At 41.8% G+C, this 26,406-nt stretch overlaps 1 protein-coding gene across 2 annotated transcripts in view; it reads right to left on the bottom strand.

Moving 5' to 3' along the window:
• Nucleotides 1-26,406, bottom strand: part of CENPF (centromere protein F) — a 66,033-nt gene that overhangs the window by 10,422 nt on the left and 29,205 nt on the right. For both annotated transcript variants that reach the window (XM_047076845.1, XM_047076844.1), the window contains exons 11-19: nucleotides 23,802-23,937; nucleotides 17,129-20,517; nucleotides 12,771-15,623; nucleotides 11,120-11,272; nucleotides 8,427-8,603; nucleotides 7,922-8,083; nucleotides 4,893-5,055; nucleotides 3,167-3,640; nucleotides 1,471-1,649 (exon numbers count right to left, since the gene is read on the bottom strand). In XM_047076845.1, coding sequence (XP_046932801.1) covers nucleotides 1,471-1,649; nucleotides 3,167-3,640; nucleotides 4,893-5,055; nucleotides 7,922-8,083; nucleotides 8,427-8,603; nucleotides 11,120-11,272; nucleotides 12,771-15,623; nucleotides 17,129-20,517; nucleotides 23,802-23,937 — 7,686 coding nt within the window. The remainder of the gene's footprint in view (nucleotides 1-1,470; nucleotides 1,650-3,166; nucleotides 3,641-4,892; nucleotides 5,056-7,921; nucleotides 8,084-8,426; nucleotides 8,604-11,119; nucleotides 11,273-12,770; nucleotides 15,624-17,128; nucleotides 20,518-23,801; nucleotides 23,938-26,406) is intronic.

The following is a 26,406-nucleotide window of genomic DNA, read 5'->3' as shown; positions in this document are numbered from 1 at the left end:
ACTTCCCTTTCCATGGGTACTGGTTACTTTATGGAAAAGAAGCTGTTCTTATGGTCACTGGAAAGTCAAGACCTACTCCAGTACCCTCTTCAGTGTTTTGTTGTTCCCAGCATTCAAAAGCTAGATCCGAAAGTGAATGTGTGAGAAAAAGAAAGAAAGAGAGAAGGGCCAGGGGCTGGGGGCCGGGGGGGGGGGGGGGGGGGGGGGTGCGGATTTGCACAAAATGGTCAATATTTCTAATATGGGTAACGGATGGGCTCATTTTGATGAGTGAAAGAAAATGCTAGACCTTTCTTCCTTACCTCTGAATTAATAAAATTTTATTTAGCATGTAAGTCATGAAAAAACTTAACACCAGGTATACATTCCTTAAGGCTTACAGCTCTTATATATCAACGTAACATTTACAAATATGTTCTTGTTTTGATGCACCTAATCACCAATGTCTTTGTATTTTGGTATCTAAAATCCCGATGAGGAGCAGGCCTAGTCACTTAAAGAATTATTACATTACACAGATAGGGGTTCCTACACTTTCAAAGCTTTGTTTGCTGGGTCAAGGTAATCACACTGCATAGTTACTCAAACTCTAGCAAGCAAGTAAAATCACAAAATTTTAGAATTCTTAGAACTATTCCAGCAACGTTCCTGTGACCTCTTGTTTGAGTAAAGCTGGGGAAAAGAGCAAGACTGTGGAGGTGAGAGACAGTAAGCATTAACTCTGGGCAGGTTAGATCTTTGTGAACCTTACTTTCTTCTTTCTTCTATCATACCACTTACTATGAGTGCAATAAAATGCATATACTTTGCGTACATAAGTGCTAGTATTCCTTATAGAATAATGGAACAAAAATCTGCAAAGTGAATATTCTCGATGCTTTAAATGACATTTACTGGGCCGTTTGCCAGGTGCACAGAGGTCACTAAAATCGTTGTCCCACCCTCAACAATCAAAATAGACAGATGTGTCAACAGAGACCCTTTCTTTAGATGTCTACTGAAATATTTGCTTTTTGTAAAGTAAAGGAGTAAAAAAGAAAGAAGAAAAATAAAAAAGAATTGGCAGCCGGGGCATGGGGCAATGGATTAGAGGGAAAAGTGTGAAATAAGCAATGACCAATGCCTGTGGTCAAAAGAAAGACTACCTTTCAATTCCTTTAACGTACAGCTCGAAACTTGCTTACAAATCCTTTGAGTTCTGATTGACAATTTCTCATTATTTAACATTTTCCGTCAAACTGTAAGGGGCCTGTCGGATCAAGGATGAGACTGCAGCCGCAGGATAATGTAATGTTTATCCCCTGGTCCGCTCCCTACTGCCCTCAGGCCTGGCTTACTTCTAGCACGTGGAGAAAGAAGGCCAGGCTTTAAAGAGCTCCTGGGTCAGGGGGCGCTGTGTCAGACCCTTGCCCAGAAAACACTGTAACTTCTTGGATTTGGAAGGGTGGAGACGTGTTCGCAGGAGTTTACCTTTTGTGATCTGCTGCCACCAGCTGTTGGTTTGGAGGTCTCGGTATGATTTTCTTTGTTGAGGCTTAGTGGGGATGGTGTTAACTTCTGGGCAGCAAGGCGGGGGCTGGTCCGAGTTGGCATGGTTGTTCTCCGAAGGACATACGGGCTTGTCTTTCCCGTTGGGATATCAGCGAACCCTATGGGCAAAAAATGCTGACTGTCAACACTGCTAGGTCCAATTCTATCTACAAGGGAAACGATATGTATCAAGTAAAGTTTCAACAAACGTAAGAGTAACTCCAAAAACACTTTCTGCTAGCCACAATGGACAATGGATTAACTTCACAGCTGCCCTGGGAACCCCCAAATCAAATAAGTAGCGGGCAGGTGTTCTCTTCCCAGACACACAGGAAAACACAACGGGAAAAGAAGGGGAAATAACATTAAACAAAAAATGTATTTCCTGCTTCCTCTTCTTCTAATGTGGATGTCTTAACTCACATTCCTCTAAGATCTGAAGAACACACGAGCAAGCCTTCCCATAACATTTGGATTGGAGACAAAAAGGGGGGTAAAATGGAAAGAAAAGGAAAGGAAAAAAAAAGGCCGACTCTTGCTTAAAACAAGAGAAGGTCAAATGGTAAGAGCCACTGCTCCACAGGTGCCCACTCCCATGTAGAGACTGGGTGGGAGGAGACAGCCGACTCAGTAAAAGAGTGATTTCACAGTCTGCTCACATTGTCTTCCTCCATAGTGGCAATGGACGTGACCTGAGGTGAGGAAGAGAAACTCAGTCCCAATGGGCATGGCGCACACCCTCCAGAGCGGCATTAATGGCTGACTAAAGCAACTATTTGCTTTTGTTTTTAACCCTTTCACTACAAATAAAAAACAGGAATGAGGAAGATATAACGAATTATTTGGGGGCCAGATTTCCTGAGAGCCAGAGCTACTCAGAATGGTGTCCCTCAAATCATCTAGGGCAAAGAATTAGTGTTGATAATTTTTTGAGGGAAAGGCATGGGGGTAATTTCCAACTTGCTGTGGAATGATACTCCTGTATAACCAAGTAAGAATGAGCCAAGGGAGAACTCACATTCATAACATGCCTGCATGTGGCAACAATGTCAAATTGTTATGAACATTTTTAAACTCTTACTATTGATTTCTGAACATTACTTTTTTTTGTCATGGACCAGTAACACACGGTTCCTAGACTGGCCCCAGTCCCTGGCCCACACTCTGAAGATCACTGAGTTTAAACAACAACAACAAAAAAAACAAAAAACAAGTGCTGAGCAGCTCCAGCCAAGAGGCACATCCCCCAGTTCACCTCCTACCTGGATGAGATGAGGACTAACAGGGAAAAAAAAAAAAGCTTGAAGAGTGCCCTTGATTTGGGGAATTTCCAGCCCAGGAATATCAAATCCCGAACAAGCTTTGAATAGTCATTCTTCAAATCTATTAGCACATTTTGTACTGTAACATGAGTAATTAGATCTTAGTCCTTTCCTCATGCAGGAAAACGAATAAACAAACAAAACAAAACAAAACATACCTTAGCAATTTAAAGGTGGACTATTGCTTCTGAAGGTCAATTAGTATTGTCATGCAACGAACTAAAACATAAATGCTTCTTCTGTCTTTTCGTATGTGAATTTTTATTTGGAATTTCAAAAGAACACAAATAATTTTGCTTTTAAATGACGCATACCTTTCTTTACAACTTCTGGAAGTCCCTCTGGCTCAAACTCAGTGTGTTTGGCATCCTCGGAGGGGTGAATACCACTTTTGCTGGCTTTCCTACTCTTTTTAGAAAACGTCTCTGGGGTAGAAGGCGCTGCGCCCCCTCCATCTTCTGGAATCCCAATGGACCTTTGCCTTTTGCCTGGGGCTTTATTTTGGCTGGATGATAATTTCTTTTCAGTAGCAGAAGGGGCTGGAGAGGATTCTGGAACAACTGCATTTAGCAAAGGAGAACTCTGGAGATTAAGTTTAGACCGTGAACACAGACGAGCAACTTGTGTCTCCAACATCTCTTTGGCTTTCTCTAACTTCTCATGGCTTATGAGCAGGGAACAATACTTGTCCAAGTATTCATCGGCCTCCTGGCTTTTCTCTTCAAGAGTTTCTTTCAATTCTTTTATCTCAGCCATTAATTCCTCTACATTAGAATCCACAACAGCACCTGTCCAAAGTAAAGGGACACACTGTACATCACGTGATGCTTCTCTAGTTAACACTGGGCATCGTAAAGCCGACAACCTCAGAGTTGTTATTTGGTTTTCTTTTAGAGAAGGTGGGGGAAGACATCTCTATATGTTCTCGTAGGTCAAACAACTCTTGTTGGGAGGGATCATACCAAGGTACAAGTCTAGTAGATTACAGGACATTCCTTAGGATAGCTTAAATAAAATCTATCAAAATCTCAAATGCATATTCCAGCCAACCCATCTTGTAGTTCATATGAGATCAGATGAGTTAATCTAGCATATCCCCGATTTTCACCTGCCCATTCTTTCCACCTGTCCATTCTTTCCATCATAAGTGAACAAACAATAAAAATTGGTAAAGAATATGAAGTCTGTTGTAATGGCTTTGGGAACCAGAAGCAGGTCAGTGACAAGTCCAGAACAGCTTTTTTTTTTTTTTTTTAAAGCAGTAGAGGTTCTGATGGACCAGTGCTTGGTTCTGATGGGCAAGTGGAGGTTCTGATGGACAAGTGCTTCAGAGGTGGGAATCTTGGTCAATTTGTAGCTGCCATGGTTAGCACTGAATCCACTGGAAAAACTCTCTGGATCTACAATATACTCCAAGTACTCTTCTCAGCAGGGAAGGTCACCCACCCACCCTGTGCAGCTATGGTCCAGAAGGGCCCCTCACCTTATACTATGCTTGCCATCATCTTTCCACACGGTAAGAGCATTCTGCTCTGAAGACAGGAGTGCAGAAAAGTCACAAGGACAGTTGCCATTTCTTTTTTATTTTACCTCCACACCCAAACATACAGCCCCTAAGCCTTCCATTTAGTTGACCCACGAGGATGGGCCAAGGACAACCAGAATCAGCTGTTGCTAAATCACCAATGCCAGCTCAGAATGTCAATCTGCCTCTGACGTAGCAACTACATAAATGGACATGCACGTGAAAAACTCTTTTTGCAATAGCTCATTAGCAAAAAGTGCTGCCAGTTTTTTTGTGTTTTATAGAACAGAACATGCAATGATTCTATTTCAATATGCAGACTTCGTTCGGAATCCTATTAACCCTATGACCCCAAGCCAAGCACAAAATTCAGAAACTGGAAAATGGCAACTGCTGAGAATCAGCACACGGTGCAGGACAGAGCACTAAAAACGCTTGTATGCCGACACACCACATGTGTGTGACTTCACGAGTGGAAGAGTTTTGGCTGATGGATGTGCCTAGTTAACACCTACCTGTTTTCTGTTTCTCTTGTGTGCCTTCAAGGTGAGACAGCTCTTTCTGTAACATCTCCTTTTCCTCTTCCAGCTGTTTGCAGGATTTGATCAACAACTTTATTTTCCCCTGCGAACGTTCATTTTCCTTCTTCAACTGATCTGTATATTTTACACTGTCCGCCTACAAAACAACACCTTGAATTTAAAACTTTGAATTCCTTCGTATGAGCATATGGGAAAATAATCACGAGATATCATTAAGAACCATATATTATAAATTTAAGTATTACGATGTTCAAAATAAAACATCTAAAGATGCATAAAACAATTCATCTTCCCTACTCGGTTTCCTAGGTCTCCCCAGTAGACACTGTGGTTTTGTCACTTTCTGAGTATCAGCAAGCATAAATCTTGGTTCCTAAGACAGTGCCCGAGGAAGGAGCCCACGACAGGGTTTGTCCAATGGGAATCACACCTGGGGGGTTAGGGTGGGAGATAATGGACATATGTTTGGTGGGTCAAAAATTCTTGAGGATAGACTTGTGTTTCCATCTGTAGCCCGTGCTGTTGACAATTTCAATACCCAAGATGGCATTTGTTTTGGTGACGCCAAGTGAAAGCCAAAGAATATTATGGCTCATAATACAAATTTAAATTCTACTGTTGCTCGAACAGAAAGCGAATAGGATGGTAAGAGACTGATGGCATCACACACTTCTCAGGAGTGTAGTTCACACTGTTCCTTAACCACATCTGCAAATTCCAAAAAAAAAAAAAAAGCTCTGACAATGATTTAAAGGAAAATTTTAAGATACAGAGGTACTTATATATAGTCTTTATTTATCCCACCTTGTGAGAATAGTCATGCATCTTGTTGCAGAAATATGAATCTGATTATGATAGATTACCCCAGACCCTGCTGGGATACTCCATAACATGCACTGTATTATGTAATATCTAAAAAATGCAAGACTTCTAAAACAAACTAGCTCCAAGAGTTTCCAATAAGAGATCATGATCATACAAAGGCAGACCAAATTATTAAAAAAAAAAAAACAAACCTGAGCATCAATTTCATGTTGCATGTAGATTTCATTCTTGGTATATTATTTCATCTTGAAATAATGTATTAGCAGTGTTGCAATAAATCCGCACTTCCAGAATTTTCTATTTCTGATTCCAACCATCACTGGATTACAGATCCATTTAATTCCAATTCAACAGTGCTCATTAACTGGTACCTCATTAAAATTATATGCATCTGAATAGGCTCAACTAACAAGAAGCCATTTTGTACATGATGTGTATGCAGAGACATTCTCCACAGGACAGTCAAAGATTAGACAAGCTTTAGAAAGCACACCTGAAACTAATAACTCATCATATATCAATTTTACCTCCATTTTTTTAAAAAAAGGAAGTGAAACTCTTATGTGGATCCTGAGAAACTTAACAGAAGACCATGGGGGAGGGGAAGGAAAAAAAATGTTAGAGAGAGAGCCAAACCATAAGAGACTCTTACAAACTGAGAATAAACTGAGGGTTGATGGGGGGTGGGAGGGAGGGGAGAGTGGGTGATGGGCATTGAGGCACCTGTTGGGATGAGCACTGGGTATTGTATGGAAACCAATTTGACAATAAATTTCATATTAAATAAATAAATAAATAAATAAATAAATAATAAATAAAAATAAAAAAGGAAGTGAATAAATAAAAAGTAAATCTGAAGCTCTATTACTAAATATGTTTCATTTTGTAGTAGCAGAACACAATTGACTGTTAATGTTACTGTGACTGTTAATAGTTTGTATTTTGTCAGTATTTCCTTCACCTTGAGAACTGTTTAAGAGCAACAAATGTTAAGTTTACACCTACTTTTCTATTTGACTATATTCAATATACAGTATCATAATTTTTACAATTTAAACCACCTTTAAGTAAAGACCTTTGTAGATATTTATCTTCCAAGTTCATTATTATACATCCTGGATGGTATTCATCTTATGAAAAATATCTGTAGGAATCAAACAGCCTCTCTTTCCAAGTAGGATTACTGTAGCACCACCTATAATTGAACAATCCCAAGACTACTGGTTCACCTCTTTTTTTCGTAAAGGAACCTTGCGTGGAGATAAAGAGGAGAAAGGACACTTATGTATGTGTGGCCAAGTGCTCTGGCACACCTTGATCTCCGCATGAGGCACGGGAAAAGTGGGCTGGTGACGGCAGTGAACTTGGAGACCAGTGAAGCAAGACTTCGGAATTACCCACCAGATTATTATCTATAGCTGGAGAGGCCTGTCCCAATTGGCTATCACCTTGATCTTCATATCCATCTTGAGAAAGTCTTTACCATCCTCTAGTTTGGGAGGATTCACTGAGCGATGTATAAAGTATATCCAAGCTGTGAGACTGCAGACCAACCACTGCCTTTTAAAAATAACTCAGCAGGGAGACTGGGTGGCTCAATCAGTTAAGCATCCGACTCTTGAGGTTGGCTCAGGTGTTCACAGTTTGTGGGTTCAAGCCCTGCATCAGGCTCTGCACTGATAGCACGGAGCCTACTTGGGATTCTCTCTCTCCCTCTCCCTCGGTCCCTCCCCCACTTGTACTTTCTCTCTCAAAATAAGTAAACTTTAAAAAAAAAATAAAAATAACTCAGCAGAAAAATGATGCTTTTATTTTTGACAAAAAAATTTTTTAAAAACAAATTTTTTTTTTAACGTTTATTTATTTTTGAGACAGAGACAGAGCATGAACGGGGGTGGGGCAGAGAGAGAGGGAGACACAGAATCTGAAACAGGCTCCAGGCTCTGAGCAGTCAGCACAGAGCCCGACGCGGGGCTCGAACTCACGGACCATGAGATCGTGACCTGAGCCAAAGTCGGACGCTTAACTGACTGAGCCACCCAGGCGCCCCGGACTGAGCCACCCAGGGGCCCCCCCAAAATTTTGATAACAGGATGAAAGCATTAATTCCATGCAATGAAAACAACCATTATCGTCATGTATCTTCTAAGTTATGAAGTAATGAGAAATGAACATACCTTGGTTTTCTTCAATTCTTCTAACATCTGAGTAGCAGCTTTCAAAGAATTATTGAGTTCTTCTTTACTGGACTTCAAGAGTTCCATCTCTGCCTTCTGCGAGCACAGACATTCTTCACTGGAAGTCAGCTTCTCTCGGTAAGTCTGGATTTCCATCTCATACTAGGGCAGAAAAACGTCACCTTAGCCAGGAGGCTCAGCTTAAAAAAATTATAAGGAAAACAAACGAAAAAGAAAATTGCTGTCGCAAGGGCCATTTCAAATAGTCCTTGGAATTCTCCTATTATTCTATTCCAAGACAGAAATAGATTTTAAAAACTCACATTGTAAAATAAGATCTGGACGGTATCTGGAGAAGACAATGAAGGTAATATGATGGGGACCCTTCATAAGATTGTCTTGCGTAATAATGCACATCAATGGACCTTCTTACAAAACATGCCTCATTACTATGGCCAACGCACCACTCCCCAGCTCCTCCAGGAAACAAACCCCACGTTTTTACCTGTTTGTTTGTATCCAGAAGCAAAGCCTGGTGTTTCTTTTCAGCTTCCTGAAGCCGTAGCTGATACTCAGCTATTTCTTCTCTGGTTTTCTCCTCTTTTTCCATCTGGTCCTTATGTGCGCAATCCAAATTCTTCTTCAATTCACTGTTTTCTAGCATGAGCTCCCTCAGTTGACCCTAATGAGAAAAGTAATAAAATCATGGGAGAGCAATTAGGAACCTGGATATGGATCTTATATAGATCTTTAGGAAATACTGAGTACTAAAATTAAAAAAAAAAAAAAAAAAAGTTTACAGCTCAGACAAAATCTTTATAGAATAGTGCCACAACCCTTCATGACCTATTCACTTTAAATTGTGACTTTACTTGCAATGACAGTTTCTTCTGCTCCAGACCAACCACGTGCAGGGTCACATCCACAGGGAATACAGAATCCCCGAGAACTCAACTTTAGCTCAAGCACCCTGGTCGGTACCCTCCCAGGTTTCCAGGCTCACTTACTTAAGTGCTTCCATTGCAATAAGCCGTTGACCTCATCCCCAGAACCCTACCATTCCCACCTTGACACTTGAGCCCACCCCCCCCAAACTTACATGTTCCTCCTTGACCAGCTTCAATTCCGTGTTCTTTCAGCTTCCTTCCAGATGCCCTCCCTATTTTTGCCCCTCTGTCCCTTCACCGTATGACACGCAAAACTCCAGCACTGGAGGAACCTGTGTTCTCCATGCCTGATCCCAAATGACTGTTTGCACATGTGTTTCTACGCATGCCGTGCCCGTTTCTTCATCTCCATTTACTCCTCAAGCCCTCGTTGGTGGGCTTATCCCACCTCCTCTTCAAACCGCTTTTCATGGCCTTGTCAACCTCCATGTTGCAGATCCAAGGAGCACTCTTCACCTCATCTGACCTCTGGGCAGCATGTGATGCTCCCGAGACAGCATCCACTGCTCACTGGCAGGACAGACACTCCCCTGGCCTCATCATGGCTCCTCATCTCTTTGCTGGCCCCTCCTCTTCCATCTTACCTTGAGAGGCCAGGTCTCTGGGCTCGGCCCCAAACTGCCTTCTCTTCTCCAACTGTATTTTCTACAATTCCCATAATTTGGCAATACTACCTATATTCTGAACTAGCCAAATTAATGTATCTACCCTACATCTTCCCTTTAAACTCCAGCCTCATGTATTGGGATTTCTCTCTGGTCTTTTTTCATATCATTTTCTATTTCATAATGGCTTCCTTTCAGTTTCTAAAAAATACGAAGCTTTTTCTAATCTCAGAATGTAGCCACACTGCTCACTAGACCTAGAAGGTTCCTTCCTCTGTGCTGTTCCTCTCACAGCTGACTCCTCATCATGCAGGTGACGTTCTCTGACCTCCCTACCTAAATTAGGTTGATCTCTAGCCCCACACACCCCACTTCCCAACTATTCTTCAGTCAAGAATCTTGTCTGATTCCTTTATAGCACTTGACAGATTACGATTGCCTTATACATCTCCTATTTAGTGATTTATTGTGTGTCTAGACTGTAAGCTCTGTGAGTGCAGGAACCACAGTCGTTATATTCAACATGCAACCCTCTGACTTTAGGAGCACTTATTAACTACAGAATGCATAAAGCCACTGCAAACGGACACATTCATAGGTACGGACTTTAGGCTAAACACCTAGCTTTTCCTTTTAGTAGAGCCTATAAACTAGGTTCAAATAACACTATAGTTGGGATACTCCCAAGCTGCTTCAGTACCAAAGAAATTCCAGCAGGTGCAGCACTCAAAGAGCATTCGTACAAACTCCTTCCACGCAGCACTGACAGAAAGTTCCATGAGTCAACTCCTGAGATTAAATGCCAAAACTTTTCGATTTGCATTAGATTAAATGTCATATTTAAAGTACGGATTTCTCCAACTCTGTATACAGACTATCACAAACATCCCTTCAACCTTTTCTAATCGTTCGGGGTCATGATCGTAACTTTGTTTTGTTCCCCTTTTCTAAGTACTACCTGGGGATGAATATGCACGAGAACGACACGGATATACGAGCGTTTACCGTTTAACTAGGTTTGGCAGGCAGGTGTCACACTGCATCTGCTGGCACTGTGTGCATGGTGGCTGCGACCTAGGACTCAGCGTTAAGAGATTCAGGAGAAATGGAGGGCACCGAATCAGCAATGTCTGCCACGGAAACAGCAGTGGGGAATGGCGACCCAGATGCTATAAATCTGTCACATTAACCCTCCCCTAAAATAACATCCCAAGACTGCTCCAGCTTTACATTTCACTGTGACTTTCCGTTACTTTTTAGTTCTTACCAGATCAGTGCATCTGTCTCTAGCAACATTCTGGCTCCTAATCCGAGGCAGGCTGGAAAAGCAGATAAACCTGCTGAAAGCTGCATGAAATCTATTTCTGATGTGAGTTAATGTAGTTACAAGGGTCGCCTTCTATGAAAAACTATTTGGGCTCCGTGATGGGCATTTTCATGCGTTCCGAGGCCTCCCAGGGCTCGTTCTGGGCTCCTGACAGGGCTGGAGGGTGAAGATGACAGACTTCAAGACTGATCAGGACATCAGTGCCGGCCTGGATTTTTTTTAAAGCTAAAGGAACTGGGTACGTTGCAGGTCTTACAAAAACAAACAAGGGGACTGCGCACACCGAACGATCAGAGCGTCCTGTCACAGAGAAACTTACCTGGCTGCTCTTTATTTCTTCTGACATTACAGTTAACTCTCTAGTCAGCCTATTTTTCTCCCCGATACATTCTTCTTTCAACTCTGCTGTTTTCTGGGCCATCTCGTGCATTTCCCTCTGCAGCTCAGTTTCCTTCCCGGTCATTGTGTTTACCTGAAATTTCATCTTTCGTTAGGATCTGCTTTGGGTCATCGGTTTTGCTCAAATTAATCATTCTGATCCAACACATCATAACATTCCCTTTCACCTTCAATAACAAAATGGAACCTGGCTAATCCTCCCTTTACTAATCCACTCAACCACCATCCTTAAAACCTACTGGCAAGCTTACCTTTTCTCGGCCAAGGTTTAATAAAAAGACAGCAATAAGGAGAGCAATGACAAGGAAAGATAACATCACTAAGTCTCACAATCCCTCGTAAGGGTATTAATTTGCATGAAACGTCAACATTAGAGACCACTGTATGAGGTAGCGTCTTATGTTTTTATCAGTTCTGGGATCTCCACTGATCCTCCGATGCCATACTAATCTTCAAGAAACATGCCTATGATTAGTTAAAACCAGTTAAAGCCCCATCATTTGCACTTGCCCCTCAGCGTTGAAACAGACTGGCAGAATTTGCCAAGCTAGCTCTATCATAACTGCCATCTCTTGCAAGTTGCATCAAAACTTAAAATTCCTGAAAAATATTACAGAGTCATGATTGATCCCATTTTCTGGACACTCCTCTTTGCTTTTAATAGTTGTCCAATAAAAATTGAATTTGAAGCAACCACTTTCCTAGATCAGTACGTAAGCCTAGAGGGCAAAACCTTAATTTTTCATTAATAATTGAGGCCCCTGATGGCACACTTGCCCCTTAGCCATCAGCTAACAGAACAGTAGGCTGCACAAAGAGAAGATATAAGAAGGCTGAAAGCATAAAATCCCCCAGACCTACCCTGGGAGGCATGAGGGTTCTGTTTATTACAATTATATCGGTACCTTTTTTTTTTTTAATTTTTTTTAAATGTTTATTTATTCTTGACAGAGAGAGACCGAGCAATGAGTAGGAGAGGGGCAGAGAAAGAGGGACACACAGAATCTGAAGCAGGCTCCAGGCTCTGAGCTGCCAGCACAGAACCTGACGTGGAACTCAGACTCATGAGCCAAGGGATCATGACCTGAACCGAAGGCAGACGCTTAACTGACTGAGCCACCCAGGCACCCCTCTATCAGTACCTTTAATAGTACCTTCTCATAAAGGCAAAAAGGCAGAGCAGGGGCCTAACTCGTATCGGTTATAGTCTCCTTGGTAGTAGCTCCCAGCTGGGTACTGGGAAACTAGTCCTCTGATGTACTTACTCTAAGAAAGTGAACTATGATTAGAACCAGAACTATGCCTAACCCCAAGCTTCTCCCATGTCCAGCTGCCACACGGAAAAGCTGGGCTAATCCACAGACATGCCCCATGTAAATGTGTGCCAAAGCAAAGAGTGACTACAGCTGGAGCCAACTGAGAGTCCCCAAAGTTCAAGGCCCCGCAAACATAAAAACCCTTGCAGAGTCTGGTCCAATACTGTGAACATGTCCAGGAGGAAACATGATCCACACAGCGGTTTCCCTCCCTCATGGCTACCTATTCGAACGTAGACAGATTAAGCCACTTACTTTTTCAACAAAGGACACGTTTTCCATTTTTGTCAGCTCGAGCTCTTTCTCCAGAGCCTTGTAAGAATGCTGCAGTGTTACCAGGGTGTCCTGCAAAGTATCATTTTTGGATTGCAGCATCTGGACCTTCTGCTCCAAGTCTACCATCACATCTTCCAGTTCTCCTTTTTGCTTCTTCCAAAGCTGCTGTTCTCCTTCCACCTGGGAGAGTTTCGAGATGAGCTGCTCTCGGTCCTGAATCTGATTTTTCAGGTTGCTGATTTCTTCATCCTTCTTCTCTAGCTTCCGTTTGCCATCTTCTACCTGTTGAATGAGGTCATTGGCGGAAGACTGCAAACTAACGTAACTGCTCTTGACCTCGTCAAGGCCTTGTAGCAACTGAGCCTTCTCGTGTTCAAGAGCATCTATTTGACGGCTCAGATTCTGTTCTTGGGCCTTCCAGGTGTCTTGGTCACAACACAAAGCTGCCACTTTCTCAGTTAGCTCTTTTAACTGTGTTTGAAGCATCTCCACAACAATCTTAGAGTCTTCTCTCATCTGTACTTTTTCTTGCTCTTTTTCTTGCAACAGATTTTCAAATGAAGAATTGAGTATTTCTAATTCAGATACCCGTCCTTGCTCTTTCTGTAATTCTTTGGTCACATTTTCTTTTTCTGACCTCATATGGACGAGATCTAATTCCAAATCTCTCAGGTTTTGGGCCATCTCCTCTATTTTTGCTTTTAGGGTCCCTACCTCTGCTTTGGAATTCTCAGCCTCCAGAATCACACGCTCTTGGTCTTGCCCTGATGCCTCTAGTTCTCTTTCAAGGCTCTCCACTCTACTCTTAAGCAGGTCGGTGTGATGTGCACTTTCCTTCAGTTTTCCTAAGACCTGGAGCTGCTCCTTTTTATCGGCTTCGAGGCGGACTTTCAGCTTTTCAATGCTGTTTCTTAGCCAATGGATTTCTTGCATCGAGGAGTCCAGACTCTGTTCTTTGACCTTCTGGATTTCTTGGTCATTACACAAGACTGTGACTTCCTCATTTAGCTCTTTCAGTTGTGTTTGGAGCATCTCCATTGCAGCTGTGGATTCTTCTTTCACCTGTATTTTTTCTTTCTCCTTTTCTTCCAACAGACCTTTGCACGAAGAGAGTAATGCGTCTAATTCAGATAACTGACCCTGTTCTTCTTGTAGTTGTTTCATCAGATTTTCTTTCTCGAACCTTACCGTGACAAGGTCTACTTCCAAATCTTTCAGGCTTTTGGCCATCAATTCCATTTGTGCCTTTAGGGTCTCCACCTCTGCTTTGGAATTCTCAGCATCAAGAATCACCAGCTCTTGGTTTTCCTCTGACATCTGCAGTTCTCTTTCGAGGTTCTCGACTTTATCCTGAAGTGAGTCGGTCTTACGCTCGCTCGCTCTCAGTTTCTCCAGGACATGAAGCTGCTTCTTTTCATCAGCTTCAATGCGAACCCTCAGTTTTTCGATGCCTTTTCTTAGCTGGTGCACTTCCTCCTGCGTTGAGCTCAGCCTCACCGCAACCTCACCCTTCTCCATCAGCGCATTCTCCAAGGACTTGGCGACAGCCAGCTTTTCGTGTTCCAATTCATTCAGTCTGGTCTGCAGGCTTTCGGATTCCCTCGCAAGTGATTCTTTCTCTTCATTCAGTTGTTCGATTTGGATTTCCAGCTCACTTTTTACCAAAGATAGGGCCTGTGAGTCCTTTTCCAAACTCTGCAGCTGCTCCTGGAGACGAGCGTTCTCTACCAACAGTTCACTTACGTTGGAGGGCAACGTCTGAAGGACCTGTGTTTGATCCTTCACCTCAGCTCCAGCCACGTCAGGGGGCTGTAGACATTCACCTTGATGAGATTCAAGTTCTTGTATTTTCTGCTTCATCTTTTCAGACATCAGATCCAATTCTTTATTTTCTTTTGACAAAGTATCTAATTCTCCACGAAGCTGGTTTCTCTCACTGGTGACCACAGAGAGTTCTTCTTCAAGACGGGCTATAACTTTCTGCTTATTTTCACTGTCTTGTTCTAAATATAGCTTCTCTGTTTGAACTGTCTCTAAGGCAGCTTCCACAGAGAGGGCGTGATGCTCGATGCTACCTTTCTCAGATTCGATCCTCTTTAGCTCATTTTCCACATCAAGAAATCGCTCTCTCCAGTTGTTCACCTTGGCTACATTATCTTCAATAACTTCATGTGAAAATTTATCTGTGCCTACTTCTAAATTAGAACTGAGGACTTCCAAACTCTCTGCTCTCTGGTGTAACTCCTGGTTGTCACAAGAAAAGGATCCCAGTCTTTCACTTAAATTTGATTTTTCTTTCTTAAGTTCCTCAACTATTTTCTCTAATTCTATACATGCTTCCGTCTTGGTGGTTAGTTGTGCTTCCTGTAAATCGAGTTTTGAGTCTAACTCTTTTATTTCATTTAGCAAACTTTCAACTTTTTTGTCACGTTGCTCTACGACATGAAGTAACCTCAAATTCTCATTCGATGTCTCTCTAACCTGCAGCTGGAGATTCTGAATGGAGACCTGATTCTCCAGAAAATCCATCGGTACTAGAGCGTTAGGGTCAGAAAATGACAATTGAGAAATGTGTTCTGAACAGCCCGGGGTTTTGTCTTCTACTGGGGTCTCGTAACTGGTTTCTGTAGACTGTTCCCTAGACCATTCTCCTGTGAATTGGGCTGCACCTGTCTCGGCTATTTTCTCCATCTCTAGATTGAGGTCCTGCTGAACACCGTTCTCACACATCTTGTGAATGTCAAGCTTTGGTGTGCTCTCTTTAGTTTCCAAAGTACATTCTTCCGACTCTTTAATGTCACAGCTGTCATTTCCACCCCGGAGAGCCTGTAGCTGTAATATACAATGAGAATTCATTTTATTTTTCAGGAGGAATATACAATAAGGAGGCTTAATTATTATAGAAACTGGCGTCTAGCCTCTGCTACACACCTTTCTTCAAATGGCATATTTCCCATCCCATTCTCCTCTCTCCATCCAAATATCCAACGCAATTTAACATTTGGTAAGTTTAGCCACAGGCAAGGCACTGGGTAAGGTATTTATCATGAAGATAAGCCCTTCAGATCAGTTATTTGGTCTAAGTTGCAACATAATTAAATTTCATAATTTTTTTCTTGCTAGAAATATTCTTGGTAGCCTAAATATAAAATTTATTTTTGTGATTACCAGCGAGCTAACAAATTCCTCATAAAATGTTCAGCTTCCATCTTCAGCATTTACGACACCCTTCACTGAGAGGTTTCATGAACAGCTCTCCCCCATCCCAAGGACGTAACCACAGAGCCAGCACTCACTATCTATATTCTTGGATAAATCACACGTCTGGACTTCACCATCTTCTCATCTGTAAAATGGGGATCTGCTGCTAGGACCACTATGGTGGCCACCACACCACCTGCCCTCCCTACCCTACCGAGGGAATCAGGTGAGCCTTGTCAACCGTACAGCATTACTAGGCTAGCTGGTAGACTAGAAAGGACGAAGTTATGACTAAATGATTTCATATTCCAAAACGAAAGAGATGGCTCTTTAAATGACTGATAACAAATCATAGATTTGCATCAGAGAAAATTGTTAAGAAAATTATTCAGTAATGTGTAATAAACTCCTGCATTTAGTTTTATGACTTTAACTCTGTAACATTAAAACAGTCTGAAAAGGGTAAGAAAATATAAAATTCCTATCATATTGTCATCCATTAGCTCTAATTTAATATTTAAGTGTGGTTTATTACTCACAAAGAGTGAAAACACATACAAGTTCTGAAGATGACTTTCTGACTCTATAATATTAATTTTCTCCAGAAGACTTTTAAAAACAACTTTATTAATTTCCCATATATATGCTTAAGTGGAATCACTACAGAAATTTACATCTCCCCCCCCCACCACCACCGCCATTGCCCCACAATCAGGTTTACTCATTTTCCTAAAGTTGTGCTTTGTTTAAAGAACAAATACAAGAAGCTCTTGGGTGGCTCAGTCAGTTGAGCGTCTGGTCAGGTCACGATCTCACGGTGAGTTTGAGCCCCGCGTCAGGCTCTGTGCTGACAGCTCAGAACCTGAAGCCTGCTTCAGATTCTGTCTCTCTCTCTCTCTCTCTCTCTGTCTGCCCCTCCCTCACTCAGGCTCTGTCTGTCTCTGTCTCAAAAATTAGTAAACATTAAAAAATGTTTTTAAAAACAAAAACAAACTTTGGTATATTTTGTTTTTATACCCTGGAGCTCTAAAAATATTTTAAGTTCAATTTAGTGTAGATTTCAATTCCACAAACATTTACTGAGTGCCTACTGGGCATGTAGCTAAAGAAAGGGCAAGTAAATCCCATGTACTTACATCTTCTATGTCGGTGCAGAGCAAGGACCGAGAACTTAAGTCCAGACCTTGTAGCTGAAGCCGGGCGACTTCGAGCTCAAGTGACAGGTGTTCGGTCTGTTTCTTTTCTGCTGCCAACTTGGACTCCATCTCCACGGTCACACTTGTCAGCTTCTGTTGCCACTGTTCATTTTCTGACAAATACTGCTTCTTAAGACAGTCGAGCTCTTTCCTTTCAGAACTTAGTAACTGCTCGAGCTCTTCAATTTCCTTATTTTTCATAATCTCCTGACTTTCAATTTTGTCCTGTAGCTTTTTGAGGGATTGCAGGTACATCTGACAGAGGATCTCAAGTTCTTCGACACTCTTCACTGGGGTGGGCAGAATCTCTTTCTTGGTCAGATTCTCCTCCTCCAGACTGCAGCAAGATCCTTCTTCTACATTACACTGGTTGGCTGAAAGATTCCCGACCAAATTATTCAAAAGAGATGTTTCCCCTGTCTGGTCTAAAAGATCTTTGCAAAAAGAGGATTCTCCCAAACTTGTAAGACCAGGGCTATCAGTCATACGAGAGAAAGACAATGACAGAAAATGTCCTTCCTGGGGTCCTGGCATCTCTTCCTTTACCAAGTCACCTTGGAAGTTTCTCAGACTTGTGGACAAGACCGAATTTTCAGCCTTTAATGTGTCCACATAAGACTGTAGGTCTGATATCTTAGAGCTCATTTGACAGTGCTGATCGTGTAAAATTTTGTGTTCACTTTGTAAAGATGAGAGTTTCTCTTGTAATTCAGCAAAGTGCATTTGAACTTCTTTGTTTGAGAGCGTCAAGTGCTCATAGCAATTACTGTCATTCAAAGGATTTAAGGACGCACATTTCTGCTCATTTTGTTGTTCACCAAGTTCACCTTCTGCCGTTTCTTTCACTAACTCGCCTTGGAGAAGACCGTGTTCATCATTCAGTATTTTAACTTCATTTACTAGTTTCTCCACCTCTTCTGCCATTTTACTAGCTGCTGTAATACATTCTGATCTTGAGTCGTTCAGCTCAGATATTAGCTCAAGCTTTTCGACCTGCAGTGTTTCGCACATTTTCTCTAGCTCACTCAGCTTGCTCATTGCTGTTTGTAGAGAGCACTGCAGATGCGCATTGTCATTCTGACTTGAAAACTCATGAAGCCCAGAAACGTACTTTCCTTCTGTGTCTACGGCGCAGTCTTCGGGGCCACTAAGTTCTTGGGACTGAGTGTCTCGTTGCACGTTTCCCGTGTCTAATTCTACTCTAATTGTCTGTACGCATTCCTTCTCCTTCTCACTTTCCTGAAGTTTGAATTCCCTGCTTCTCATCTTAGCTCCTGACTGTACCAACTGTGCATTATAACAGTCTAGAGGGGGATGTTCAACTTGGAGATCCATCGGAAGCTGAACATGGCATTCATTTATGTCACTCTCTCCTTTCATAGAGTCGCTAATTGGTTCTGATTCTAGAACCTGATGCTCTTGTTTCATCTCCGTTAACATCAGCAGGTGCTCTTTCTCTTGTAATAAGGCATTAAGTTCCTTTTGCATCTTACTCTGTTCTTCCTTTAAGGTCATGATTTCTTGCTTTAAACCATCCGCCTCACTCTTGGAATTGTTTTGGATATCCGCAATCTCCGATCTCAGATCTTGCTGCACTGCCCCCAACTCTAGTATTAGATTCTGGTTTCTTTCTTCGGCTAACGCTAATTTTGTTACAAATGCTTGGTGTTCCCTTGCAAATGCTTCCTTTAGGTGCTCCAGTTCATGTTCTCTATTTTCACAAGCACTGGTGCATTCACTTAGCAAGCATTCTAACTCAGAGTTCTTTTCTTGAGCTGCTTTATATTTTTCACTAAGATCCTCAAGTGCACGTCCTGTTTCTTCACATCTTTGTAGTAAAATAAGTCTTTCTTGCTGGTACTGATTGGATAACTCTGAAATGCTTTTGTCTCTTTCGTCTATACAGTGTAAAAAACTCTCACTTTTTTGGAGTAAGTTAATCTTCTCTTGACTTAAGGTTGCATTAATTTCCTTGAGGGTCTCATTCTCTTGGGTCAGCTCTTCAATTTCTTTTCTGTTTAGAGAAATGGCAGCACTCATTTCCTTCTTCTCTGAGCTCAGGCTTTCAGACAAAAGCTGTAGCTCCTTTAGAGATTCTTGAAGTAAATGGTTGCTCTTTTTTAATTCTTGAATCTCTGCTTGCTCAGTTTCTAATTTTTCATTCAAAAGTTGGAACTCTCTTTCCTTGTTCTCCAGGGCAACTAAAGTTTCAGCAAATACGTTCTGATGAACAGAAGTGTCTTCTTGTAACTTACTAATGCGTTGACTTGTTTCAGCCACAAAACTTTGATGCATCTGCTCTGCTTTGATGAGATTGTCTTCTATTTCTCCTCTGATTTGCACCAACTCTTCACACTGCTTTTGCAGATCTGAGTTCATCTGCTTTTGAGACTCTAATGAAAACTCAAGAGAAATGACTCGATTTTGTAAGCTGGCTGAACTTTTGGGGCTATGGTCTGCTTCTAACTGGCATTTGCTCCTTCCTGAAGGTGTGCTTCTTTGTTCTCCGAGAATATTTGCAAAGGAATTATTCATTGCAGACTGCTGTTCAAAGGCCAAAAGACTTCCTTGGTGAGCTTCATTGGTCACCAGAGAAGCATCTTTGGATTTTAGCAGATCCCGGAAGCTCTCATATTCAGCACGCAAGTCCTGGTAACGCTGGTCTCTGTCTGTTACTTCACTCGACACTAACTGAAGTTTGTGCTCTAGATCTTCAACTTGCCTGGTAAGCTGAGATATTTTCAAGCACATGTTTTCTACTTCCTTCTTATGTTTCTGGTCTGAGAGCTCGGCTTTCTGTTGTAGTTCTACGTAAGCTTGTTTATGTGTCTCCACCTCCACAGTCTTGCTGTCTATCACATTGTGGAGGTTTCTGATCTCAACATTCAGATTTTCGCTTTCCATCTCCAGTGTTCTTACTTTCTCATTGTATTCGTGGCTTTTTATTTGTTGTGTCTTGAGACAAGTTTCCAAGTGATGAAGTTTACTCTGCAAGCTTCCCTTCTCTGACTCCAGCTGACTTAGAAGCTGTTCTTTTTCACTTTTCCAACGAGCAAACAGAGTTTCCTCTTCTTTCAATTCTTCATATTCTTTCTTTTTTAACTCCAAAGCAATCAGTAAAGCTTCAGACTCTTTCTCCATTTTGCTTAACTTATCATTCAGTTGTTCAATGTGATGCTCCCTTTTCTTCAAAAGGTCTTGAGAACAATCTCGTTGCTTTTCCAGATCAGCCAAGGCAAGCTTCAGTTTCTCTAAAGTCAAGGAATTCTCTTGCTGATTGATTTTTTCTTGAAGATCCCTTAACATGGTTTCCTGAGAGGCATTCTTAGCTATTAAAAAAAAAAAAAAAAAAAAAAAAAAGTTTAAGTTGTCATGTTTTTAATAAATATTCTACAAGAATTCCAAACTATTAAAAAAAAATCCAAACACGGGGTGCCTGGGTGCTCAGTTGGTTAAGTGTCCAACTCTTGATTTTGGCTCAGGTCATGACCTCACCGTTCATGAGACGGATCTCTGCATTGGAATCTGCACTAACAGCATGGAGCCTGACTGGGATTCTCTTTCTCTCTCAAAAATAAATAAATAAACTTAAAAAAAAATCCAAACAAACGAACAGCTTCTCAAGCCCTGTAAAAACTGGCATTATTGTTTGGAAAGTAGATCACCTGATAATTATCTGAGATTGTATAAAGACAGTGAGAAAATGGTCCTTATAAGGATGTAATACGTTTGTTCATCTTCCTTCTAAGCAGCTTAATAAAGTGTTGTTGCATAAAACAGCAAGGGGTTATTTTTTTAATTTAATTTTTTTTTTTAATTTACATCCAAATTAGTTAGCATATAGTGCAACAATGATTTCAGGAGTAGATGCTTAAGTGCCCCTTACCCATTTAGCCCATCCCCCCCCCCACAACCCCTCCAGTAACCTTGTTTGTTCTCCATATTTAACAGTCTCTTATGTTTTTGTCCCTCTCCCTGTTTTTATATTATTTTTGTTTCCCTTCCCTTATGTTCATCTGTTTTGTCTCTGAAAGTCCTCATATGAGTGAAGTCATATGATTTTTGTCTTTCTCTGACTAATTTCGCTTAGCTTAATTAACACCCTCCAGTTCCATCCACGTAGTTGCAAATGGCAAGATTTCATTCTTTTTGATTGCTCAATAATACTCCATTTGTGTGTGTGTGTGTGTGTACACACACACACCACATCTTCTTTATCCATTCATCCATCGATGGACATTTGGGCTCTTTCCATACTTTGGCTATTGTTGATAGTGCTGCTCTAAACATGGGAGTGCATGTGTCCCTTCGAAACAGCACACCTGTATCCCTTGGATAAACGCCTAGTAGTGCAATTGCTGGGTGGTAGGGTAGTTCTATTTTTAGTTTTTTGAGGAACCTCCAATACTGTTTTCCAGAGTGGCTGCACCAGCTTGCATTCCCAGGGGTTATTTTCTTAAGTACTTGAAACTTTTTTTCCTTTGTATGTGTTTATGTATATGTGTATTTTTTCCCTTCTGAAATGCTTATTGAAAGAAAGAAAGCTCTGAGAAGAGCAGCACTGAAATGTAAATAGCCTACTTCACTACAGAATAATTCTCATTTTCCAGAAAAGTGAATAACTATTCCACCATTTTAGCCAAAATCCATAGGCTTAGTACAAAAGAATAAATGATGCTATACGCCAGTACTTCTCAAGGCCTCTGCGTGAGTACTATTGAGAAACAATGTTACCCACATCCCAGGCCCTCACAGTTAAGTGTCTGTGATTGGGAGAGTCAAATGGAAGATTTTCCAGGCTCCACTGCCACCTTCTTTGCTGCCTAGTAACTCACATCTACCCATAGGCCCCTCCTAGTTGGAAACAATGGTAGTGGTTTCATTCAAAGCACTCATTGCAAAGCCTTCATGCCAAGTGATGGGAAGGCTTCACGTTCAAGTACACTGAGGGCGAGTAAATGTGAGAATCTCAACGGTAGATGATAAAGCTAGCATGTGTTATAAACTCAGTTGTTACACTAAAGGGAAAAAAATTCCTAGTTTTAACGTGTTTAATCTCAGTCTACCTGCTGAGAGTTGATGGCTCATGAAGACAGCACCACAAAGGCTCTCACTCCACTTCACTTGTGAGGCCCTCAAACAAGGATACTGGTGACCAACACTGAAAAATGCCCTCGCCCTTCCTTCTCTTACAGTTTTCTTTCAAGAAAGATGGAGATTGACATTTTTACCCACTGCTGTGGAATAACTGAAAGCTGTCTGAGGGAGATCAGAATTTAAAAGAGAAAACAGTCAAGGTGCCTGGGTGGCTCAGTCGGTTGGGCATTCAACTCTTGATGTCGTCTCAGGTCATGATCTCATGGTTCGTGACGAGGAGCCCTGTGTTGGGTTCTGCACTGACAATGCAGCACCTTCTTGGGGTTCTCTTCCTCCCTCCCTCCCTCCCTCTCTCAAAATAAGTAAACATTTTTTTCTATTTTTTTTTAATGTTTATTTATTTTTGAGAGAGAGAGAGAGAGAGAGAGCAAGAGAGAGAGCAGAGGAGGGGCAGACAGAGAGGGAGATACAGAATCCGAAACCGGCTCCAGGCTCTGAGTTGTCAACACTGAGCTCGATGTGGGGCTCGTACTCAACAAACCGTGAGATCATGACCTGAGCAAAAGTCAGACGCTCAACTGGCTGAGCCACCCAGGTGCCCCAAAATAAACATTTTAAATAAATAAATAAATAAATAAATAAATAAATAAACGGGAAAATAGTCATAGAGGAGCGTGACACATATTTCACAGGGGAGGTTGAAAGAAATCCTAGAGGTGCAAATACCTGGCTGAGAAAATTAATGTAAGTAAAAAGACCTACGTATGTACAAATAAATGTGAAATGGTGGATTCATGTGGTGTGTGCAGCATAATCCTGTGTCTATACAGAAAGTGAGGAAATAAAATCACTCAGTCAAGTAAGTCATCAAAAAACAATGGTCATTAAGAGCTGGGAAAACACGTATTGAATTTTTCCATCATCTGGGAAATGATATCGAGCGAGAAGATGAGCTGTCTGAATAAAACGAATAAATACACTCGAGACACAAAGAATAGCACTCTGGGGTGAGAGACAACACTGACAATTTACTTTTGTGTGGAGAATATTTACCTTTCTGGTTTCAAAGTACTGAGAAACCAGGCAATTTGGGACTCAATGTGTTCCAATAAAACAATGTCCAACTATCACTCTGAAACCAAAAGGTAGGAGAAAACTTTCTCCACATCAACCACAGACATCTTTCTGGGAGGATATACGGGAAAACTGAAAAACGTTTCTAAAGCCATCCATCCTCCCTCATGGGACATCAGCTTAGAAAAATAACTCCAGGGGCCCCTGGGTGGCTTAATCAATGAAGCATCTGGCTCTTGATTTCGGCTCAGGTCATGACCTCCTGGTTTGCGAAATCAAGCGCTGCATCAGGTTCTGTGCTGACAGTGCGGAGCCTGCTTGGGATTCTCTCTCTCCTCTCTCTGCCCCTCCCCCGGCTCACCCATGTGCTCACTCTCTCTCTCAAAATAAATAAACAAACGTTTTTAATGGAAATAGAACTCCAAACGCTAAGTGTACTTACCCCTCATTTCTTCTGCGAAGTTCTGGCTCTGACTCAAACTCTGTTTGGCCTTCCTTAGTTCTTCCTCCAGGTGGCAGGCTTCTCTGGCCCTTTGCTCAGACTGACTCTTAAGGAGGCTGTTTTCCTTCTTCGCTTCCTAAAGCACACATTTAATTGGTTACAATCAAAACCACTCAAGCTAGTTATGACTTCTGCCATATATGGGTCCCAAATGGGACCACTTGTGTACCTCGCTGGGGAGGAATCTCACTTTCCCTTTGTGCACCTAATGAAGTTAGACATTCTTACTTCAATCAGATGATTTTATGAATAGAACTCAAAAGCACAAAACCCAAAACTGACAATAATCTTTTTCCTTCAAAGAAATAGACCTCTTTGAACTTTCTGGATGTCCCCATGCTGGCTCAAGAGTGACCTCAAAAGGAGAATCCTACTTAGAAGATCCTCGAAGACACAAGCTCCAAGTTCCTATCACACCTGAATGATCCAATACCTCTTTGCAAAGATCTGATATGCTAACGAACCGAAAACTTCACATGACAAATTTCTTACTTTTCATTGGAAAACCATCTTAAGGCTCACCGTAACGAGGATGTCTTTATGAGTATTAAGTGTTTACCAAGAAAATCAGCAGTGTGCAAGATGCTGGAAAGGGTGTCGTCAAAGACACAAATATAAATAAGAGAAGAGTCTTTGGCCCTCAGGGTAGGTCTTCCCCTGGCAGTGGGGGAGGATTTGATACCAATCACTTAGTTCACACCAGGATCCGCTAAGTACTACAAAGAGGTGGAGTATGCTATGGCAAATCAGAGGGCAGGTACACGGAAGGAAGAATGAATTCTAGATGGGGGAATCTGGTTCTCTGGGTACCTGATTAGGTGAAGGAGCCATACAAAAAAGTAGCAGAGACTCATATGCGTGTCCATTCCATGGAGTTGGGCCTATTTTTGAATCTTTTTTTAAATATATATTTTTTTAACGTTTATTTATTTTTGAGACAGAGAGAGACAGAGCATGAACGGGGGAGGGTCAGAGAGAGAGGGAGACACAAAATCTGAAACAGGCTCCAGGCTCTGAGCTGTCAGCACAGAGCCCGACGCGGGGCTCAAACTCACGGACCGTGAGATCATGACCTGAACCGAAGTCGGATGCTTAACAGACTGAGCCACCCAGGCGCCCCCTATTTTTGAATCTTAAAAACAAGCATCATTTATTTATATGCCAAATAAAACCGCTACTGCTTATCAACCACGTAAGACTTGTGCGTCAACATAATAAATCCTCTGTTCATGTTCTTCAATCTGTTTTTCAACTGTCAGTGACTGCATCGCTGGTAAGTATCTCCACCTGTATTATATGCCACCCTCTGGACCGCAGGGAATCGGCATAGATTGTTAAAAACCGATGGAATCAAGTGCCTCACATCCTTAGGGGGAAAACCATTTCATAAGGCTACCTTTTTTTTTTAAAAAATTGCACTTCAAAAATACCCCTCTGAGAAGAAAGGGGAATTTTTGAATCTTAAAGAAACAATTAAGACCCATCTTCCAAAACCCAACAGCACTGTTAGAAAACAGATGGTCTTGGCAAGGCTGTGTTGGAAAGTTGCCTTCAATTATCAGCCTGGTTACTACCAGCAGATGGGTACCTAGGCAGCAAAGCCAAATGCAAGAAGAGGGAGAATCTGGCTAGTGGAGAGTACTTGAAAACTTGCTGGCAGCTGCTGTGTTCGTGCATATATGTTCATTTCATCTTCAGAACAAGACAGAGCCTGTTGTAGTTATGCTCCTCTGGCTCCCTTGCCCCAATCCTGCCTCCCTTCCATGAGTTAAATGGACGCTCTATCAAATTAAGAGATCAATCAGGGCTGATGGGAGGCTCCGACTGATCTCAAGACAGAGAGGCTAACACTTGCACCAGTCAGTGTTAAATTCTGTCAAGAGTGACCATGAAGGTGCACGGGTGTCAAGGACTTGAACGAGCATCGTTAAACTACAGAAATTATCATCGCTTGTTTGCTCTCCGGGCTCAGAATAATCACCACTCAAGTGAGATCACAGATGTGACAGGAAAACTACCTTAAAGCACTTTAACAAGGGTAATGGAGCATTATTATTAGCATTTCTTCCCCAAATTTGACAGCAGCTAGATCTGCAAGATCCATGCTAAGATTAGCTGAATCAGTTCAACGTAAAAGAGTAACTAGAGTTTTGGGGCGCCTGAGTGGCTCAGTCGGTTAGGCGTCTGACTCGGTTTTGGCTCAGGTCAGGTTCTCATGGTTTGTGAGTTTGAGCCCCACATCGGGCACTGCGTTGACAGCATGGAGCCTGCTTGACATTCTCTCTCTCTCCCTCTCTCACCCTGCCCCTCCCCCTCTCTGTCTCTCTCTCAAAAATAAACAAACTTTAAAAAATTAAAAAAAAAAAAAAAAAGAGTAACTAGAGTTTCGCCACCTGGGTTGACTTCGCATTTTTATTGGGCAACTTATGAAATATTTGCTTACCCTAAAAAAGTAATCAAGTCGACTGGCATCCGCACCTAGAGGTGGGGCAAGAAAGCTGCGAAGACGCTGTGTGCAAAGCTGGGGGCATCCCCAATAGAAGGA

The sequence above is a fragment of the Lynx rufus genome, unplaced genomic scaffold, assembly GCF_022079265.1.
Source record: "Lynx rufus isolate CCGP_SWC_20201006 ecotype Redwood Valley unplaced genomic scaffold, mLynRuf1.p SCAF_15, whole genome shotgun sequence".
Lineage (NCBI taxonomy): Eukaryota > Metazoa > Chordata > Mammalia > Carnivora > Felidae > Lynx > Lynx rufus.
Note: the sequence above shows the minus strand (reverse complement) of the source record. Positions and strands in the feature narration are given on the sequence as shown.